This window comes from Poecile atricapillus, chromosome Z (genome assembly GCF_030490865.1).
Source record: "Poecile atricapillus isolate bPoeAtr1 chromosome Z, bPoeAtr1.hap1, whole genome shotgun sequence".
Classification (NCBI taxonomy): domain Eukaryota; kingdom Metazoa; phylum Chordata; class Aves; order Passeriformes; family Paridae; genus Poecile; species Poecile atricapillus.
The window spans coordinates 27,495,262-27,514,353 of NC_081289.1; the positions used below are offsets into that span (position 1 = coordinate 27,495,262).

Below are 19,092 nucleotides of genomic sequence, written 5' to 3' on the forward strand. Positions count from 1 at the left end.
AAGCAAAAATACCCTCTGCACAAAGCCAGTAGCTTTTGCTTTGACCCGCCTACCATTTACCCCACGAGTCATTTAGGATTTAATTAGACCATCTGGTCAGACCATATTCATACGGCGCCATATTATGCTGGCCTGATGTTGACAGCTGGCCCTGTACCTCCCCCTCCCCCTGCCTTCCTCATCCCCGGTCTCTTACATTAATTCCTGAATTATTTTCCAAAATCAAAATCAGCCTGCGTGGAACATCCAATGCTTTCTGCTCAACCATTAGCTTGCATTCTCTCCCGCAACAGAGTGTTGAGTTAGTGTGCTGAGCTAGGCTGGAACTGGGGAGAGATTTACTCTTCTTTGACAGTCTGATTGGTTTTTGCCTCAGTATAATTTGCTCCAGCTATCATGCAACCCCTTTTCCCAGTTCTCCACCAGATTCCTCTCAAAAGGAAGCATTCAGGTAGCTTCACAGATTCTGTTTTTTTCTTGTTTGTGGTTTATGATTTTCCCGCTCCCACTCAGTGGCAGGGGTATGTAGAGAAACAATGTCAATAATTTACCTCTGTGCCATTGCCTTGGACAAAGTTTACCAAAATATCCTCAGCTGCTTTCTGGGAGAGACATTAGTTGAGTTCACCAGGACAACTATTTCCATACAGTTTCTGTGAGTTGCCTCCACAACAGAGCGAGTCAGGCAGTCTTGGATGGGTATTACACGCATTACTCACCCCAGCATTGACATTTCTGCAGAATCTGTGGCCTTCAGGATCTGACCCTGGTTATGGGCTCCCGCCTCTGGAAAGGTGGACTTTTCATCTTTTCTCAGATGCACGGAAGCCCCCAGAATGGTTTTTTAGCACCTAGCTACTTTTTTGTATGCAGTTGGGGGCTGAGTTTTGAGTTTAGGGTCATGCTCATTTCTAGGTCTTGAGGTGTGGTTACACATTTATCGTGAGTTAATGTGTGGACGCTTACTCCAGAGTACGAATCCTTCCAAGTGCGCCTACCATGGCATGCTGATGGGTGAGTAGAGTGGCCTTCCTGGATTTGAGTGCTTGAATGCCAGAAGCCAAGGAACCATTCTTCCACACAGCAGAGCCGTGAGCTAACGCCCAGGACTATCAAAGGACAGCCATAGGGGCAAACACACAGTGAACTCCCAGGATTTCAGGAATGCAAACCTTTATTTTTCATAAACCATGACACGGTACAGGGAGGACACTTCCCACGTCTGGGTAGAAGCAGTGTGGAGTTAGAAAACCTATTGTAGCAGCACTGTGTTCTGCTGTAGCCCAAGTTGCTCCATGGACTTGTCTCCTGGCTGCTCCTACCTAGAGCTTTCCTGTCTGGGAGAGACCTCCCTCGTGCCTCTTGCACTGACATTACTGTGGGCACCCCAAGACCGGGAGCTGCTCTGCCCACGCTCAGGTGCATCCCTGTGCTGCAAGGCAGCAGTGCCACCTCGGGGCACATTCCAGAACTGGGATGTCTGCTAAAATAAGGGACAGGGTTCACATTTTCACACTCCTGCACTGCTATGGGCTTTATTCTACCCAGGAGAACTTCCTGAAACCTGAACTGCCTGCTGTGCTTTCGCAGCTTGTCCTGCTGCTTTAGGGAGTCCCTTCACGTCAAAACACCTCTCCCGGGAAGCACCCTGGCGGCCATTTGATATCAGCTGGTGAGGACCGGGGACAACTTGGTTTCCCTGGGAGCACAAACCTGCCTTGTGCTGAAGTGCACAGCTGTCCACAGCTGTGGCAGCTCCCTCAGCCGGGTTAGCTCTGAGAACAGGGCCACCGTGGCTGTTAAGGTTATGGAATACTTTGCACTCCAACCACTCCTGATACATTTGCTTGATTGCTGCTCGGATAGGCAGCAGCTGTTGTCAGGAATAAAATCTCTGTTACCAGCAGGAAAGGGCAGGAAATTTTGTTTGAAGTTTAGAAGGCAAGTGTCTGTGAGCATTAGTTTACAGCTGCCATTAAGTTCAAGGTTTTCCTTTTAGTTTTAAAATTTAATTTTCAAAAAGTATTTAAAAAAAATTAAAATACCTGGAAACAGGTATTTTATGTGTGGCCAGTACTAGTACTTGGTAGCAAACCAGCACCACATCCGAAGAACAAGGCCAAAATAACCACAATCATGCATCTCTGTTACAATCCCCTTCTGTTACAAGACCTCTACTGTACTGTGCTGATACTGTTACACAAACAGCAAACTGTGTGGTTTATCTTTTGGATGCCATCAATAAGCATGCAGAAGGCTGAACAAAACAGAGTGAATTTCTTCCCCAGAGCCAGATATTTTAGGCAGTGCTACGTAATCCTCCCCAATATCCCCTCTGAAGCTCCAGAAGAACTCAGCCATGAAGTCTACTTTTTACTCTGTTTCTTTTTTCCCCCCTCTTTGAAGTAGTATCAAGGCAGTCAGAAAAATACTTTTTTCCACATTAAAACTCTTCTTCAACAGCAGATGTTAGACATTTCATACTTGCAGACTTAGATGACCAAGGGCTGAACAAAACCTGTGCTGACAGAACACCTTCACTCACCTCATCCAAGCTGTGTAATGCCTCAGGAGTATGGTTTTAAATGCTGTGGTACCTACAGAAGAAAAAATTTCCCAAACTTAAGTAGGAGTATTGCCTTTGGCCAGTTCTAGCAAAGGGCAGTTGCCACCGCTACTTCCAGCAGCAGCACCTGGCACAAACTGCTTGGACAATTTCTCATGTTGCACTTCCCAGGTGGGACCAGAGCGAAGATAATGACTTCTGGTCAGATGCATTGGCTGGGCAGCCGTGTGAACACATGCATTCAATCAGAAAAATGTGTTGTATTTCTTTTTATTGTAATAGAAAAAAACCCACAAGTAAACCAAAACATCACTTTCTGCCTAAAGACATTATTAACATTTTTAAAATGGCACGGGGGGGAACCTCAGCAATACAAGACAGAATAATGAGTGTGGGCAGAAGGGTTCTGCTCCCTTTCAGGAGTTCAGTTTCCCTGCCCCTTTGTCCATTAGCTGGCTGAAGTTCATCACCTATATACATTTACATACACTTCTCAGTCTAGCTTGTTTTCAGCTGGGTGGAACATTGAGGGCACAGTCCTGCAATTTACACATAACCATCTTTGGAGAAGACAGGTTTCCTAACAGTCCTACGGGGTACAGGGGTCTCAGTACCCAGTAAGACCAAGCAAAGAGGATTCCCTCTTACAGTTCTTTTGCCACAAAACACAAAAGTAGGTCCCAAGCCCAAGAGCTCTTTGACTATTGCAAACAAACAATACACGACTGAGTGAAATTTTAAGGTCACCCAGTGACCTTAAAGTAAGAGCATTATCTCTGCAAAAGGGCTGCTCAGGAGGGGAAAAGGCAGATTGCAAAATGCACAGGGTGAATGTATTTCTTTTCTTCCTGCCCCAAGAGGATGCAACAAGTCCTGAAGTAGGCAGCCAAGCAGCAACTAGGCTCAGGACATCCAAAGTGGTGGATATACAGGGCATATCTTCATTGTGTAAGTGTGTGGGGTAGAAACCATGGCACCAGTGCTTCCATCACAGGCAGCTGTGCCTGAAGTGATAATTTGCTGAAAGGCAAGCAACCACAGCTGTGCTGCTTGCAGGTACCAAACGAGCACACCAGGATGTTGGGCTGCACTGTGTCAGCTCAAGTGTACCTGCTCAACTGAGGAAGCTCCAAGATCTCTAACATGATCTACAGCATTTTGTGGCACAGTCATGTGTGTATTAAGATGAAAGGCTGGTTGATCTTCTCAAACATGTATGGAGATAACATATATACTAGACAGGAAAACTAAGCTATGGCTTAGCAAAACCAAACACCGATCCTTCCTTCAGGATCATCAAAAGGTATTCATAATGGGCTTTCATAGAACATTTTCTGCAAACAGGACATTTGGAGGGGATAAGATTGAAAGCTTTTGTATAAAGCCATCTGTAGTAACTGCTACAGTTATCTCCAAGTCCAGTCTATCAAATGAAATGCTTAAAGAGAAGTTCATGGCACAAACTGAGAATGACAAGGAAAAGGAGCATCTGGGCTGCAGGGGCCACTGCTGAGAGCAAGTAAGTATGAAACAGCAGAATGGCCTGACAATAGCCTATTCCCATCTGTGCACTGGCTCCACAATGTGCAGGACAACTGAGTATTTGACAGTGACAAAATTGCAGTTTTCCCTCCATTCCAACCCCTCAAAAAAACAAACTGTTATAGTCCACACAGAGTAACAGCGTGGGAAATTTATCAGTCTGCATTATTCTGGGAGAAAGAACCCAGCAGATAAAAGACACCTCGTTCAGGTATGTAAGAAGTTTCCAGTGCAGGAAGTTTGAGATGCAGGACTGAACTTGCAGCAATAATTTTTCACAACAAAGCACTGGACAAAGGGCTGTACATTTGCATAGATGCTTTGTTGGCAGCATCTGGGATGTGCAATCCCCATTTACAGAGCATCAGCATTGTTCTGGGGTTTGTCTGATGTCTTTCTTATATTCCTTCCTAAATTTAACTGCTACAAAATTGTTCAGGAAAGTAGTGTATATACATGCATGAAAAGAAAACATTGTGCCTATTTTTTCATTCCCCTGTTCTTTCCCACTGCAAGTAATTGCAAAGCTCTAAAAATCTTAAACTAGAAGATGCAGTATTGATATAATCAAAGGTTAATCTAAGGACAGGACTGCTTCTGCATGTACCCCAAGAAACTCAGTTTCACAGAAAAGCTTAATTTTACTCTTCCTCATTTTCTTTACATTTGGGGAGACCTAGCACTTACTTCTCTTAAAGAGAGCCCTGATATGCTTGACTGCTTTGGATAGGGCAGCACTATTAATGAAACTTGGAACTCCTACTGTGTCTGCAGTTGGATATTGAAGGCAGAAATTGGTCCAACTGGTATTATCATGCAGTTGCCATGCTACTCCTGCCTTACTGTACCGTAACTCTGGCTTTGTAAGGAAAAAAAAAAAAAAACCAAACCAAGAAAATACAGTTCTTATGCATTAACAATGTCTGTCTATATGCTGATAAACTTATGTGTGAGAAAAGGAAACATTTCACTTCATTTTACTTTGACCTGAAATTTGTCTCTACCACTTCTGCTCATGAGATTCTGTTCAGCTGGTTCTTTCCCGTAACTCTTGGATCTGGCATTGCAAGGCTCTTGGTAACCTTCAGCTCCAGGTTCCCTCCCACCACAGCAAGTCCCACTGAAGGTCAGCTTCTGAGTGTGACACTGACACAAGATTCAGCTTCATCGCCTTTCCCATACACATGTGCCACTGCAAATATCCTAATCAGATGAGTTCAGCTCTTCCCCTGAGCAAATGTCAGTGAAATATGCAGACTAATCCTGGGATACCTTCACTTCCTAGGCTACCAGTACCTGCTCTGCTTTTTTTGCTAGACTTTAGCAAATACCCCCAAAATAGAAGCACTGACAAGACAAAGACATGCAAGTCTGCAAGGGATGTCCAGGACATCCCCTTATTTACTTCAAGTTGTGTCATGGGCTGTTGAATGCTCACGGAATGAATTTCCACTTACCAGCACAGGAGTTATGTAGAAAGTGTCAGCCTATTTGGGCAAGACAGCCTTTATAAATTAGTATAATACTATTAGAAATTATGGCAATATTTTTGGTAGCATTGTCTTACATGCACCCTGATAAATTCTCTCCCCAGGAAATTTTAAAACTTGTCTTGTAACTTCTGTAGAGTTAATTCTCATGAGAAATTATAAAATAGAAATCTGGTAGATTCATGTTTAAAAAGGAAGAGGCCTGGTGAGGCTGGGCACACTGGGTCACTCCTGTTAGCTCTGTCCATTATGTCTGCTGAAGGTATTTCCTCCGGGTGGCTGGATCTGGATGGAGTCCAGGAGGGGCCTTAAAGCTTGTCCAAAAGGTCTGAGAAGGTAAAGAAATAAACATCTCAAATAGTTTACTTTGTCAGCAACTCCCATTTACCACTGAAGTGCAGTCACCTCCTAGAGTTCAATCAAACCAACATTCTAGAAGCAAATTTGAAGACAAGACTTCCAGTACAAACTAAAGCAAAATAATTTAACCTATTAGTTTACCCTTCAATAACTAAGAAACTTAAATATGATTTTATATAAGGTAGTTCTGAGTCCTAACATGCCTAGTCTGCTAATGTAATACTGTCTGAAACCAGCTCTCAGTAATTCATTCTACTTAAGTGTGCAAACAAAATCCCTATTATGCAACTGCAGTGTTCCATAAGTACATCAATATTGAGACCTGCCAAAAGAATAGCCTCTAGCTCACTTAAAATACAATGGTTCAACACTCCCAGAATAATTTCTGTTGCAATCTGTAGCACCTGGTTTATCTTTCAATAAGACTCACTCTGTTACAGACTTTATCTGATTTTGAGAGATCTGAAGGGCTAAGAGTCCAGGGCAGAAGACACATGTCTCACAAAGAATGTGTTATACCACTATTAAGAGAAGTAAGACCTAAATGATGGAGCCCACATCATCCTACTGGGATCCTCACCAGCTGAGAGTTTAAAAAAAAATATCTGAATTACAAGGCAGGAATTCTTAATTTCCTTTTTTTCCCATATCCTCTTCTCCCACCCAATCTTAGTTTTAAAACTGCAGCATTAATTTTAAAATTGTACCTCCCCTGCCTCTTCACAAGCAAACTGACACCTCTGCTGCCATTATGGTGCTTAGAGAAATGACTTTTAACAGATACTGGCTGTCTAAGAGGGAAAAAAAACCCTTGCACTATTTTCTGAAACTTTCCAAGCTTGTCTGGTCACATATAAGAGACCATCACAAAGTAGCTAGTTTAAGTTAAAGGCAGAATGACAACCTTCTCCTGTCTTTTGGAACACCAGTGCCAGTTAGCACTTGTCATACAGTGTTGCAAGTGTTGATGTAAAGAAAATTGCATCCTCTCCTTAATCTTATGCTGGTTCTCAGACAGATCCATCAGAAACTGGTGCTGCTGGCTCTGTCAAATGTTTAAGCATTAGCATGAAGCAGCCAGAGAGAGGAGGGGCATCCATACTCACGTGGCAAGAACTTCAGATGGAAGGTCAGTGATGTAGGAAGGGATTTTTTTTCCTGTCAGAAACTGTGCCACTTCATTACTGAAGGTGTTGCAGTTATGTTCAAAGAGGTTATAAGACTCTCCTCTGTGCCACAGAAAATAAATTGAAACAAAACCAAACAGATTCAGCAATAAATCTTACAAACAGAAAAACTTACACCTGTACATCTCCTTACATTAGCACTTCCTCGTCCCACCCAAAGAATTCCAAGGCAAATAGGTAAAATACATACATCAAATCACCCTCAAATTCAATTGAATCAGGGTGGAAAATGACATCTCTCTGCATTCTTGAATTTAATACAACCATTTTTGAGAGAATAGGTGAGGTCAGGTTTCTTCAATTAAAACCACGGTAGCAGTAATGAGAAATCACAGGAATTACTGACTCTGAAAGACAGCCAGAACACTAAATGTTGTGGTTTCCTATTCTTGTGAGAAGCAGAGTAGACTCTTTAACAGTCAAGACCTTGCTTCTACTCATGTGAAAATTGGCAGCTTTACTACAGTGACTACCTATGACTCACAGGGCAAACTGCTATTTACTGAGAGATTTAATTTTCCCTGGCGATTCTCTCAAAAGCATTTCAGGCATTATTCAATTTTACAAAAAACAGTGTGAAAGACTTCCCAGAAGAATGCTTCTTTCCCAGACTAGAAAGTAGCTCCTTGCGTTTATTAGTGCATCAGTCCAGCCCATATTTGAAGAGTACCAAATGAGAGAGTAAGCGGACAGAAGCTGTGAGTTGGATTGATTTCATAACACCTTCCTCCACTCTGCACCTTTTTGGTATACAAGTTTTCCAGTACAAGCTGTTACTTACCGGAACATAGATTCCCCCAAAGAGGAAAGGTATTCCAGAAAAATTTCTTCAGTGACTTCAGTGTTCCCCAGATCAACAACTGTGTCTGGAGGTCCAAGAAGTGTCCCTCCCTGTAAAAAAGAACAGCCAGAAGATAATGTCAAATGATCCGGCTGATTTTTTTTTTTTGAGTTTTGAATTTATTCTACTGAATAAAGCTATTATGGTTTGTCCAGGCACAAAAGAAGGAACTTTTGGTGTGTTTGTCAAGAAAAAAAGCCCTGCTGGCTCCCTTGTTCTGCACTCAAGAGAATGAAAAGGAACATGCAACTTCCATTTCAGCTGGTAAATTTGGCTCTCTGGGCTGAAAGCTCTAAGATATGGCAAAATGTTGCTTTAGAAGCATGGCCCATCTATTTTACCTCTTAAAGAACAGAAAGGTCTGAGAAAATATCATAATTTGGGGCTTTTTTTCACCCTTAAAAAGTCTGCATGCAATATTTAATGACACAGAATTGGACAAGGTGTCACTGGCAAAGCAGTTGCAGAAGGTGTTCTGGATAGATAGACGGTACCAGAAGAAGCAAACCCCAACCTGAACTGGGTTGGGCTTTAACCGTGCTCCCTTTACCCTCAGTACCCTCAGTTCCATGGGAAACCATGACAAGCAGCTGGCTTCAGCATCTGTCTGAATTTAGAAGTCTTTTGCTGCTTTTCTAAAAGACAGTAACACAAGCAATTCTGATCTGGTAACCCTATAAAAAATTATTAGAAAATTAAGTTTAACTTACAGGCGCACAGCTGGAGATTCCTCCACTGCCATAGAAGAATTCATCCTTATGGACTATTATGGAGGTGTGCCTGCCACAGAGAACAAAAGAAAAAGTTGAAATGAAGGAAAAAAGTAAATAGCCTAGCACATAAATCACTGATAAATTTATGAGCTCAAGGACATAATGAAGGGAATAACTGAAAGAAAAGGTCAATGTGTTTCTGTGAGTGGGCACAGGATCTGCTGGGACATGAATGGATATGGAAGCAATGATTATCAAGCCTACTGTAATTCTGCAAGCAGTTAGGAAAGAACAGGTTTAGCTAAGAGCCCAGGCATGAGCCTCTCTCAGCTAACGGGCTGAGGGTGAGCTCAGCCCTCAGAGACGGAACTAGCCCTGCTACCACACTGACAGAGACTTCTCACTGGCTGAGAAGCTGGTCGGACAACCACTGGAGATGGATCAGTAGAAAGGAAAATAGATGGACAAGGGTTTAGGGGTTTTCTTGCCTCTAAAAAAAACTCCAAACCCGAACAAGCCTTCTTCATCTGGTATCAAAATTCTTGGTATGAAATATAGGAAATTAGAGGTTTTTTGTGACTGAATACAGATGCTGCTCTCATATGGCAGAAGAATTGATCTTGTAATACCTTCTTCCCACATACTCTTTTACTCTCATGTTTAGTCATGCCTGGAATTATAACGCAAAGTGCTTGGGACAAGGACACGATTTTACCCTTGAAAAAGTACACAGTGCACAAAACCACAACTACTAACAACACCCTTTTCCATGGGGTCCACTGGGCTTTGAACAGTGGTTTTACTATCACCTGACTGAACATCATCTTACTGCCAGTCTGTATTCAGGAACAAAAAGTATCTTGGTCTCTCTTCCACAACAAAATACTCTTAAGATCTGAAGCATATATAATTGCATATTGAAAATACTTCCTACACCAGTGTTATTGCACATGACACAATTTAAATCTAGTCACTTACCAGATGCCATCCAGCTGTTTCCCTGTATGCAGAGAAAAGAAGACTTATTAGCAATGTATTTTCCACATTTCAGCCTACTTTCTGTCAATCACTCAAGAACCATGCTTATCATTTCACCATGACAGCAACACCAAAGGTTTAATCCAGAGTTGCTTCTACAAAGTCCAGAATGTCTTTCAAATTACCTGCTCAATCCACACTACTGTTGTACTTCTTCCCTCCCGGCAGGGAGAGGTAGCAATACCATCCTATCCTGCCAGTGCTTACCTTCTTTAGGTGTTTTCTCTACAGACCAAGAAAGAAAACATTTTGCTAAAATTAGAGTCTTCAATCAGGAGCAGAAGAGTTGAATTTGACAGATTTCATAACTGCAGGCTGCTAGCCAGCAGAGTGTATTATTCAGTTCTCTTTTTCAGTAACTGATGAGAGGTCTGACAAACACATGACCAGTGGTGGTAGCCTCTATAATGTATTCCACAGTTTCCTCCTTTCCCTCCCTCTCTCTGCCCTTAAAAATTAGTTTAAGTGGGAGCTGAGGTAGAAAAGTACAGCACTGAAATTTATACAAGTTATCAAGCTGTGTGTTTTGCAGAACACAGCAGCAAAGACTTGCTTCAGGCACCACTACACCGATAATATAATTGTGTCTCAAAGAAAAGGTCCCTTTCAAAATGTGTTTCCAGTTTCCTAGAAGCAGGAGACCTAAACCTCTCTTCTGTTCATGGTAGGATCTCAAGATTAAACCTCTTTCCAAAAGGTCACCAGCTTTTATGGCTCTAGGCTTAATTATTTTATTTTTCATAACCTAAAGTCTTGGTCCCTGGTACCCTTCCTTTGGGAGCTTGTAGGGTGCCAGTGGATGCTGTGGGAGCTATGTTCTAACTTTATTTCCTGAACAAGGTGCATAACGCCCAGAAAGCAGATTTAGAACAGAAAAACTACATGCATGCCAATATTTGGTATTCTCTTGAACCCAAGCACTAGACTGAGTACTCCTTTGCCACAAGAAAAAGCAATCACTAACACATTTTTTTCCACTCAAGTCTGAAGCAAAGTAAGTACCTGCTTCAGATGAGAGACATGGAAGAGCAGAGACAGGGAAAAGGCTGTTGTGACAATAGAAACATCATCTGAAGTGAGCACACGTAGTTTTGAAGCAGGTGGACCGATCTGTCACTCCCATGGAACACAGCCAGGCAGAAACCACGTTCCCTGTCAATCCATTGAAGAGAAACGTAGGCTTGGAGTAGGATGAAGGCCAAAAGAGAATGGCAGTAATGACAGAAGCAGAACACTGTGTTGCAGTATCTCAGAAGCATCTGCTGGTCCTTTAGAATGTCCCACTTTTGTGCTTCGTCATCCTTTGGCCCTTGTTCCACATCTCCCCATCAGAGGTTTCACCTTGCACTCTGGAGCTGCCAGCACCCATTGGCCCTGGAGGCTCAGCACCACAGGTGGCACTGGCCTCTGGCTGGCTTTGCCCTTTGGCTTTGCCTGGTTAGCGTTCTGTGTATCTATTAACAAATTATTACACATTTGCTCACAATAAATAAATTTTTCACTAGAAACTTGAACTTTATGTTTCAGACCAGAGAAACAAACCATTTCAAAGGTAGCACATATTAGAATTGTGCCTGCTCTTTGCATGCTAAATTGAAAGAGAACATTTTAATATTTACTTTCTCACACACCTGCAGCAAACAATAATGAAAGATTTTCCAGAGAGTTGCCACTTTGTACCTAGATTCTGTAGAAAGGTGCAAGACCTACAGTAGATATTGACAATGTCACAGATGCTGCCAGGACCTGCTCGTGCAATCACAACACCTACCCGAAAAGATCATTGCAGCAAAGGCTACACAATGGGCTGCTCTAGCAAGGTTGCAGCCTGCAATTCAAGGGAGGTGACTCTGTCCTCCATTTTGACACTTGTGAGACCACATCTGGAGTGCTGTGTCCATTTTTGTACCACCACAGTACAAAATACACTGATGTACCAGGCTGGAGCAGTTACTGTACTGAAGAAGAGCTTAGAGAACCTGTGTTCATCCTCAAGAAGAGAAAGGAAAGAGTCTGTATTCCTGTCTACAAGTACCCAACAGGTATGGATGAAAGGGGATCCTTGCTCTACTCAGATATGCATAGTGAAAGACAACAGGTGCTAGCTGGAAAATGAGAAATTCACAATTCAGTAGGAAGCAGCAAAAACATTTATCATGAAGATGGTCAAACGTTGGGGCAGGAATCCAGAGACCATGCGGGATTTCAGTCCTTGCAGATACTTAGAACTCTGCTGTCCTGGGCTCTGAAGAATTTGCTCTTGTTGGCTCTACCTTGAGCAGGACTTCCAGAGGGCCCTTTTCACCAAAGTAATTATCTGGTTGTACGTACAAAACCCAAGCAGAATTCTGGAATTGGACTTTGCTTTGGACTGCAGTCCAATCTTTACTGCTACACATGAAGTCTGTAGCAGTCCAAAGGCAGCAACTGCCAGGGCAACAACAGAACAGCTTTTGGCAAGCAAAGCTGCCTATCTTCACAAGGCAGGTCTGTCTGTGGCTGCTTAGCTCAGCCAGTTTGTGCCAACACTGATTTGAAAATCTTAATGAAGCTGCAGACCCACTATTTTTCCTTGGCTCCTAGAAGTCATTAACCAAGCTGGCATTGTGGAAAACACACATCAGATCTGCAGCACTGCTGACAATAAGGCATCTGTGGTAGCTCTCCAGCCTGCTACACACAAAATATAATCCCTTTCTTCCTGTGGTGGACTGTGTTTGGTCAGAGGCAAGAGTCTTTGATGACAACTCTGCTGGGGGAATCCCAAGCCTAAGAAACCTGCCATTATTGGCCATGTATGCATCACCCAGAGACAACCAAGACAGAACTTTTGGTAAGCTGCTGCAGTACCCCAGCTTCACAGGTTGGCTGTTGTTATTTCAACTCAAACTGAGCCACAGACAAATAAATCAATGGCCACCAGTTTCTGAGGAACTCAGGCAGCTTCCTTTCCTGCTGCTCAGCAAGAATCTCAGTGTTGCTTGTTTGTCATGTAAGAGGTTACGTACAGACCTTCACAGATAATCATCTTCCTCCTGAAGTTTTGCTCTGATGGGAATCCTCCTCTATGACTCTTCTTGCCCTTTCTCCCAGACTCAGACACTGCACAGAACAGGGAACAGCTCACTGCCACGCCTGATAAGCTCAGGTAGAGCAATCAGGGCAGCCTGCACCGAGTTATGTTTTGCCCTCTGCTTGACATTGACCACTATACACAAAATATCTTGCCCAGAGGCTCTGAAGGCTTGATACACACAAATGCCCCAACAGCATTACCAAGCAAGGCTACAGCATTGCTATGAGTGTTAAGACAGAAGTTGTATCTGGGCCTTGCAGCAACACTTTCCAGTAAAGCTGCTTCTGGCAGCACTGTCCAGCTTAAAAAACAGAAGCTCAAGCTTGCCATGAACCTCCCCAAATAATCCTACACTGCAATAAAGCTCAGATCCCATAGTCAATTGAGTGGACTGTAAGAAGGGATTGCAAACACTGTCCAGGATACTGGCAGATACCATGCTTCCTGTTCTTCCACTCCTTGCCCAACACTCCCAACTCCTGTGGTCACTGCAATGTGGGTAGAACTGTGTGCTGCTACTGCCAGCAAAACCAAGCCATTTACTCATGACCTGAGGCTGTCCATTACTGTATAGAGAAGTATGATTCTCCAGCAATTTCCACTGGAGCTGCAAAACCCTCTGCAGCATTAAACTGCAGGCATTACCTTTGACTCAATACCTACAGTAAAGCTAATTCAGAGGATGCACATGCTCATAATGCAGGACAGGAATGTCCTGATGGGATGATGTTCTTTTGGGCACTTACTGTATCTGAAGGGAGGGTATCAAGAGGATGGATCCAGGCTCTTCTCAGTGGTGACAAGCAATAGGATGAGGCAACGGGCAGAAACTGAGGCACAGGAAGAGCCATCTGGACATGAGAACTTCTTTACTGTACAGGTGATGACACACTGGAGTAACTGCCCAGAGAGGCTGTGGAGTTTCTCTCACCGACGATATTCAAGAACCATCTGGACACAATCCTGTGCAATGTGCCTGGGATGACCCTGCTTGTGCAGGGAGATTGGACCAGATAACCCACTGTGGTTCCTTCCAACTATACCTCTTCTGTGATCCAGGTAAAACAGCAAAACAGCATGATGCTAACTAGGTTAAATATTTCAAGGGTCAGGAGGCTGTTGAACAGGAAAGGTTGGTGCAAATTTAGATATACACATTTAATCACACAACCTTTAATGCATATGGCCACGCTATCAGGAATCAACTCTCCCAGAGAAATTGCCTATGTGCCAGCTCAGCTGGAAGAAAATGTGAAGCAAATCAGCTTGGTTTGATCTGCATCCGTTCCAAGCTAATCCAAGTCAAGGTACCTTTTTTTTCCCACAGACTGTGAATATGAACATGAACAGCTACTATGTTATATTTGTGAGAGTTTAGGGGGATAGATAGCCTGTCAGTCTTTGGAAACAAGATCGCTATGTCTTTTGACTGTTTATTTGCTTGAGCATGGTTTTGGTTTTTTACTTTTTTTTTTCCCCTTATTGATGTGCTTCTGTGGCTCTTTCCTGAAAATACTCACTAGAACCTGGGGGAAGATGCCAGTTCAGCATAAATCAGCGTGCTTAGGCATCTCAAAGATTCAATTTGTTTCAATAAGGCAGACTATCATCTAGCAAGTAAGCAAGTTTTTATATTTGCTGTTTTATTTTCTTTATAATGTTCATAGTTCAAACACTTTAATGGTGTTTACATGAGACAGAAACCTATGAGAGAAATAGAACATAAACAATTCCAGGACCCTCATCTTAGTCACAGGAACATGGAGAATGAAGTAGTTAGACTAGCCTCTTGTAAAATCAGCTCAGGAGACTGTAATTGTTTGGATACAGGGAGATTTTGAAAGAAGAAGGAAGCCCATATAATTTTAGAATACAATCGAACGGGATTACTTCCATGTTTAGATTTGTCTGGAAGGCCAAGCACAAGGGCCATTAGATACTCATCAATCTTCTTTTCATCACAGTAATTTATTAATCTTGAGGGCCAAACAATGTTGATTATTCCTGTGCATTTTAAATATCAAATTAAAGTGGCACTTGTATATTAATTCAAATTATTATACTGAAGGGCAGAAGAGTTCTGAGACATAAGGGAAGGAACTGTCCGTGCAGATGGGTACTCAGTTTACCCCATTTGGAGTTCAGGACGTCCAACCCTCAGTGCAAGATCTATGCCTGCTTTTGAGCTGTTAAGAAATTATAGGAAGCTCAGTACCTTTAACAATATATCTCTGCAATGGATATGTAAGCCCCAGAAAACCATAAAAGACTCTAAAAAAAAAAAAAAAAAGTAGTGAACTGTTCTCCTGTGCAATGAGAAGCAATACAATTTGGTCAACCAACTTGGGTATTTCTAGCAGTGCACTGCTTTGCATATTGTTGTAATTTCCCTAGGACAATTCATTAAGATTCCTGCCTTTTTTGAATTGAAAATTACTCTAATTAGGGAAGCACATAGTCAAGCACTTTCTTCTATGTGCTACCCAGGGGTGCTCAACCAAAGCAAAAAAAAAAAAAAAACAACGGAGAGGGAGGAGCCTGCTTCAATTCCCTTCTCCTTGAGGTGCCTAGAGAGACAGAAGTAGGCTATATTGGGGGAGGGTAACACACGCGATTTTCATTAAATCCCCAGCAAATGCTGGGAGCAAAGCTGATAGAATATCATGCTGAAGCAATTCAACACTGTTCAGAACAGATGGAGGAGAAGCAGAGAAATGTGCTGGCCTGGGAAAATGGAACCAAGCAGAAGGCACCGTCTTTCAGCAGTTACCTTTCGCTCCAATTCCCTCTGGGCCATTAAGTCCCTACAGCTGAATGCACCACTTAAAAATTTCAACCAAAACATACTCCCAGTCCACTCAATTTATACTACATGGAGCCAAAGTTGTTGTGGTTAACCAAGCTCCCAGCTCACTCTATGAATCACAAAAGCAATAACCTCAGTTACAGGACAGGAGAACTTTGAGAGGTGCTAGACATTTTTCTTTAAGCCTATGATGCAATAGGATTTTAATCTTCTTAAAGACTTCTCTGCCTTTGGACATCTATTTCAAAATCTGCATTGCAAGCTGAACTATTCCCTTTTCCTCTTTACCCTCCACAGAATCAGGTGGATTATGTTTTCTGTCTTGGCAACAGAAATCTTACTGAATTGAGGTCAACATTTCTTATATCACATAGTTGAACAGACAAATGTAGTCATGGACTGAGTCATGGGAGGAGAGGACCAAGAGTAGCTATTGAGAAGATGCAGTGTAGAGCAATATAAACATTAAATGTGCTCCTTCTGATACCAAAGGCAATTGAAGTACAATTTTTGATCATATATACTTCAGAATAGAAATATTCACTAAATTACAGGAAGCTTACAGAAAATTAAGAATAATAAAAGCAGACTGGGTAGAAAAAGAGTTAATTTGCCAAGAAAAACAAAGACTGCCCAAGGGACAAGACTAAGTCACTAAAGTCTGCTATGAACTGTGCTAAACATCTCTCCCTTCCAGATTCATCATTAAACAACAGGAGAACTGATACTGGAAAAAGTCAGTATAACATTTAGTAGTGAGAGCTGATCCCTGAAGGCTGTGCTGACATAGTCCATAATACCTCTGGACCCTATTAGCACAACAGAAGACACAGTGCAGTGATGCTCTCACAGCGAGCAGTCTCATAAGACAGGACTCATCCCCCTCTGGCAAGGGGACCTGAGCTGCTGTTTTCAAGCCTGACAGAAATTGATTTTAGCACAATCAATTACTGTATTTATTTTTTTCTTTCTAAAACAAGATACTTCAATTTAGGTGATAGTACAGAATTATCACTCAAAGCAAAAGCACTGTTTCAAATTTGACATTGATGAAAAGAATACTGTAAGCAGAGATGCCAAGTGTAAATCCTTTAAGAAATGCCTTCTTTAATTTCTATGACTTTCCCCAATGACCTACAGTTTATGAACACCACTAAGGAAATAATTGATATTTACCATCTGAAAGTTGATATACAGAGAAATAGCAAGAGTTTTTTTGTTGTTCTTTAAGGAAAAAAAGGTCTGTGTATGAGGTAAGAGGAGTATTCTCTTGATCACTTGGCTTTTGAGGAGGTTTCCAAAATCATCTGGAACAGAGCTGAGTGTGAATGCACAGAAGACACAACTTGAAGGAAGGAAGAAAGAAAGAAAGAATGATTTGTTTTATGAACAATCATGTCACTGGATCCACACAATCTCAAATGTTCTGCAGTCTGCATTGTCACTGTGACCACGCGGGCCTAGCTGGCCACGTTCCATGAACACATCTGAACTCAGTTACCAGGCAGTACTAGCGAGTAGCACTTCCCCTACTACCCAGAAGTGTTCAGGTTTTTAAGCTTTCCTTTTCACTGCTCAGACTCCCAGAACTTTACCACCAAACAATATCACAAGCACAAAGTTTTCAAGTTGTTGTTTGAATAGATTAGAAAGCATCAAAAATGAAGTCATGGACTACGTATTTTTATGTGGAAATTCAGAAAGCTATAAGATCCCAAAACTGACTTTGTAGGCGAGAAGGGAGCTAAAAAGCCTTTGCTTGATCTACGTGAAGACTGGCATGGAGATAATTATAGTGGCAATCTATCTCTATTACAGTCTTTGCTTGGACCAACACTTTGAAATAAGAGTGGTTAAATTCTACTCAACTCAAGCACAGGTAAATCATGCATCCAGGTAATCTCAAGATTTATAACTCTTAGCACATGATAAAATATGGCTATTTCACCTGACAGGTGAAAAGCTACTTCCCTAAGGGCTACAACAGAAGCAACTCTGACCACATAAAAAGTTTTGAGGTTATCCAGTGCGGGAAACACACATCTCCCAAAGTGGTTGCTGCTCTCTGGATAACAGAACACAATACACATGATCTCTGTACTATTTTCTTCTCAACTTTGCAAATCTATCATTGACCTGCATGAAACCTCAAGCTAAGAATTGTCTGGACTTTCATTTTAAGCTTGAAGGAAATCACAGAATCTCCTCATAGGGCAGATGAGCAAAGTGAATGCCAACAAACTGTAAAACAAGATTACACAGAGCCATCTGTTCAGACACTCAAGCCTGTTGAGAAGTCTCATCCCACACAGACTGCTGGTCTGACACGGGCCAGAACCTGCTCGTAACAGGTATAAAACAAGATCTTGTTGCGTTCCTAATTCATGCTTCCAAAACGTCAAGCAAAACCTGTTTCCTTTCCATCCCAAGCTTCAGGTTCTGTTGGAAACGCACACAATCTCGACGAGACATACAGCAGACTCCTACAAACTCTCTGAAGGAGAAGGCGGATGGCTCCACATCACCAGCCCAGCCCGGCCTCGGCACAACATGGAGCCGTTCGAAGTCAGTAACCTCGTAAACAGCAGGCGCCTTGCTTCAGCTCAACCTTCGGGCCGCGGCGCCGCAGCAGCCGGGGAGTCGGGAATTGAGCTGTCCCTCACCTCAGGGGCCAAGGAACACTTTTAAGCTGCCGTCAGTAAATTCCTTCCGCGCAGCGGCAGCGGGCGGCTGGGGGAGAAGAGGCTGGACCCAGAGCCGCTGGATCTGCCGCACTGACAAAGCTCGTCCCGAAGACAGCGGAGTCAGGAATCCTGCAGCCAAACCCCGCTGTGTTCCCAAGCCCCGGGCCCCCGTGCCAGCCCCGCACATCCCAAGCCGTGCTGCGCCCGCCGGACACCGCCGCCGCCCGCTGCGCCCTCAGGGAGCCTGCCCCGGCGGGCCGCTCCCTCAGGAGAGCGATACCGGGCGGGGATCGCCATCCCCGGGGCAGGGGGCGGCGACTTCGGCCCCATTTCCCGGCGCGGCAAAGCCGGACCGCGGCGGTCGGTTGCGGAACGCGAACCCCCGGCAGGCGGTGGCCGGGGCGGCCCCGGTGCCCCCGCCGAGCTCTTACCCAGCATGAGGGGGCTGAGGCGCCGGGCCATGCCCTTGGACAGGTCGTACACATAGAGCTTCACGGGGTGCAGCGCCAGCGGCTCCTCCATGGGGGTGTGGGCGCGGCCGCCAGGCGGCAGCCGGAGCCCTTGCGGACAAGGTTGAACGGCCCTTCCCTCCGGGAGACGGAGGGGAACAGAAGGAGAGGGCGGCCCCGGTGCGGTCCCCGGCACAGCGGCACCAGCCGTGAGGTGACAGACGGAGAGGAAGGGTGACACTCTCCGGGCGCATGCGCGGCCGCCCCGCACCTACCGGGCCGCCCCGTCACTGCGCGACAGTGCCAGGGGACGGAGCTACAGCCTGGGGCGGGGCCGGAC

The 19,092-nt window shown here is 43.7% G+C and overlaps 1 protein-coding gene across 1 annotated transcript; it reads right to left on the bottom strand.

The window, feature by feature from the left end:
- Nucleotides 1–2,875: 2,875 nt before the first annotated feature.
- On the bottom strand, nucleotides 2,876–19,021 carry LOC131592739 (desumoylating isopeptidase 1-like). Its single transcript, XM_058864476.1, is given in 8 exon segments — nucleotides 2,876–5,926; nucleotides 7,065–7,187; nucleotides 7,927–8,036; nucleotides 8,697–8,766; nucleotides 9,678–9,699; nucleotides 18,735–18,935; nucleotides 18,938–18,988; nucleotides 18,991–19,021. Coding segments are annotated over 8 exon segments (687 nt in total). The 5' UTR covers nucleotides 19,007–19,021; the 3' UTR covers nucleotides 2,876–5,832.
- Nucleotides 19,022–19,092: the final 71 nt, after the last annotated feature.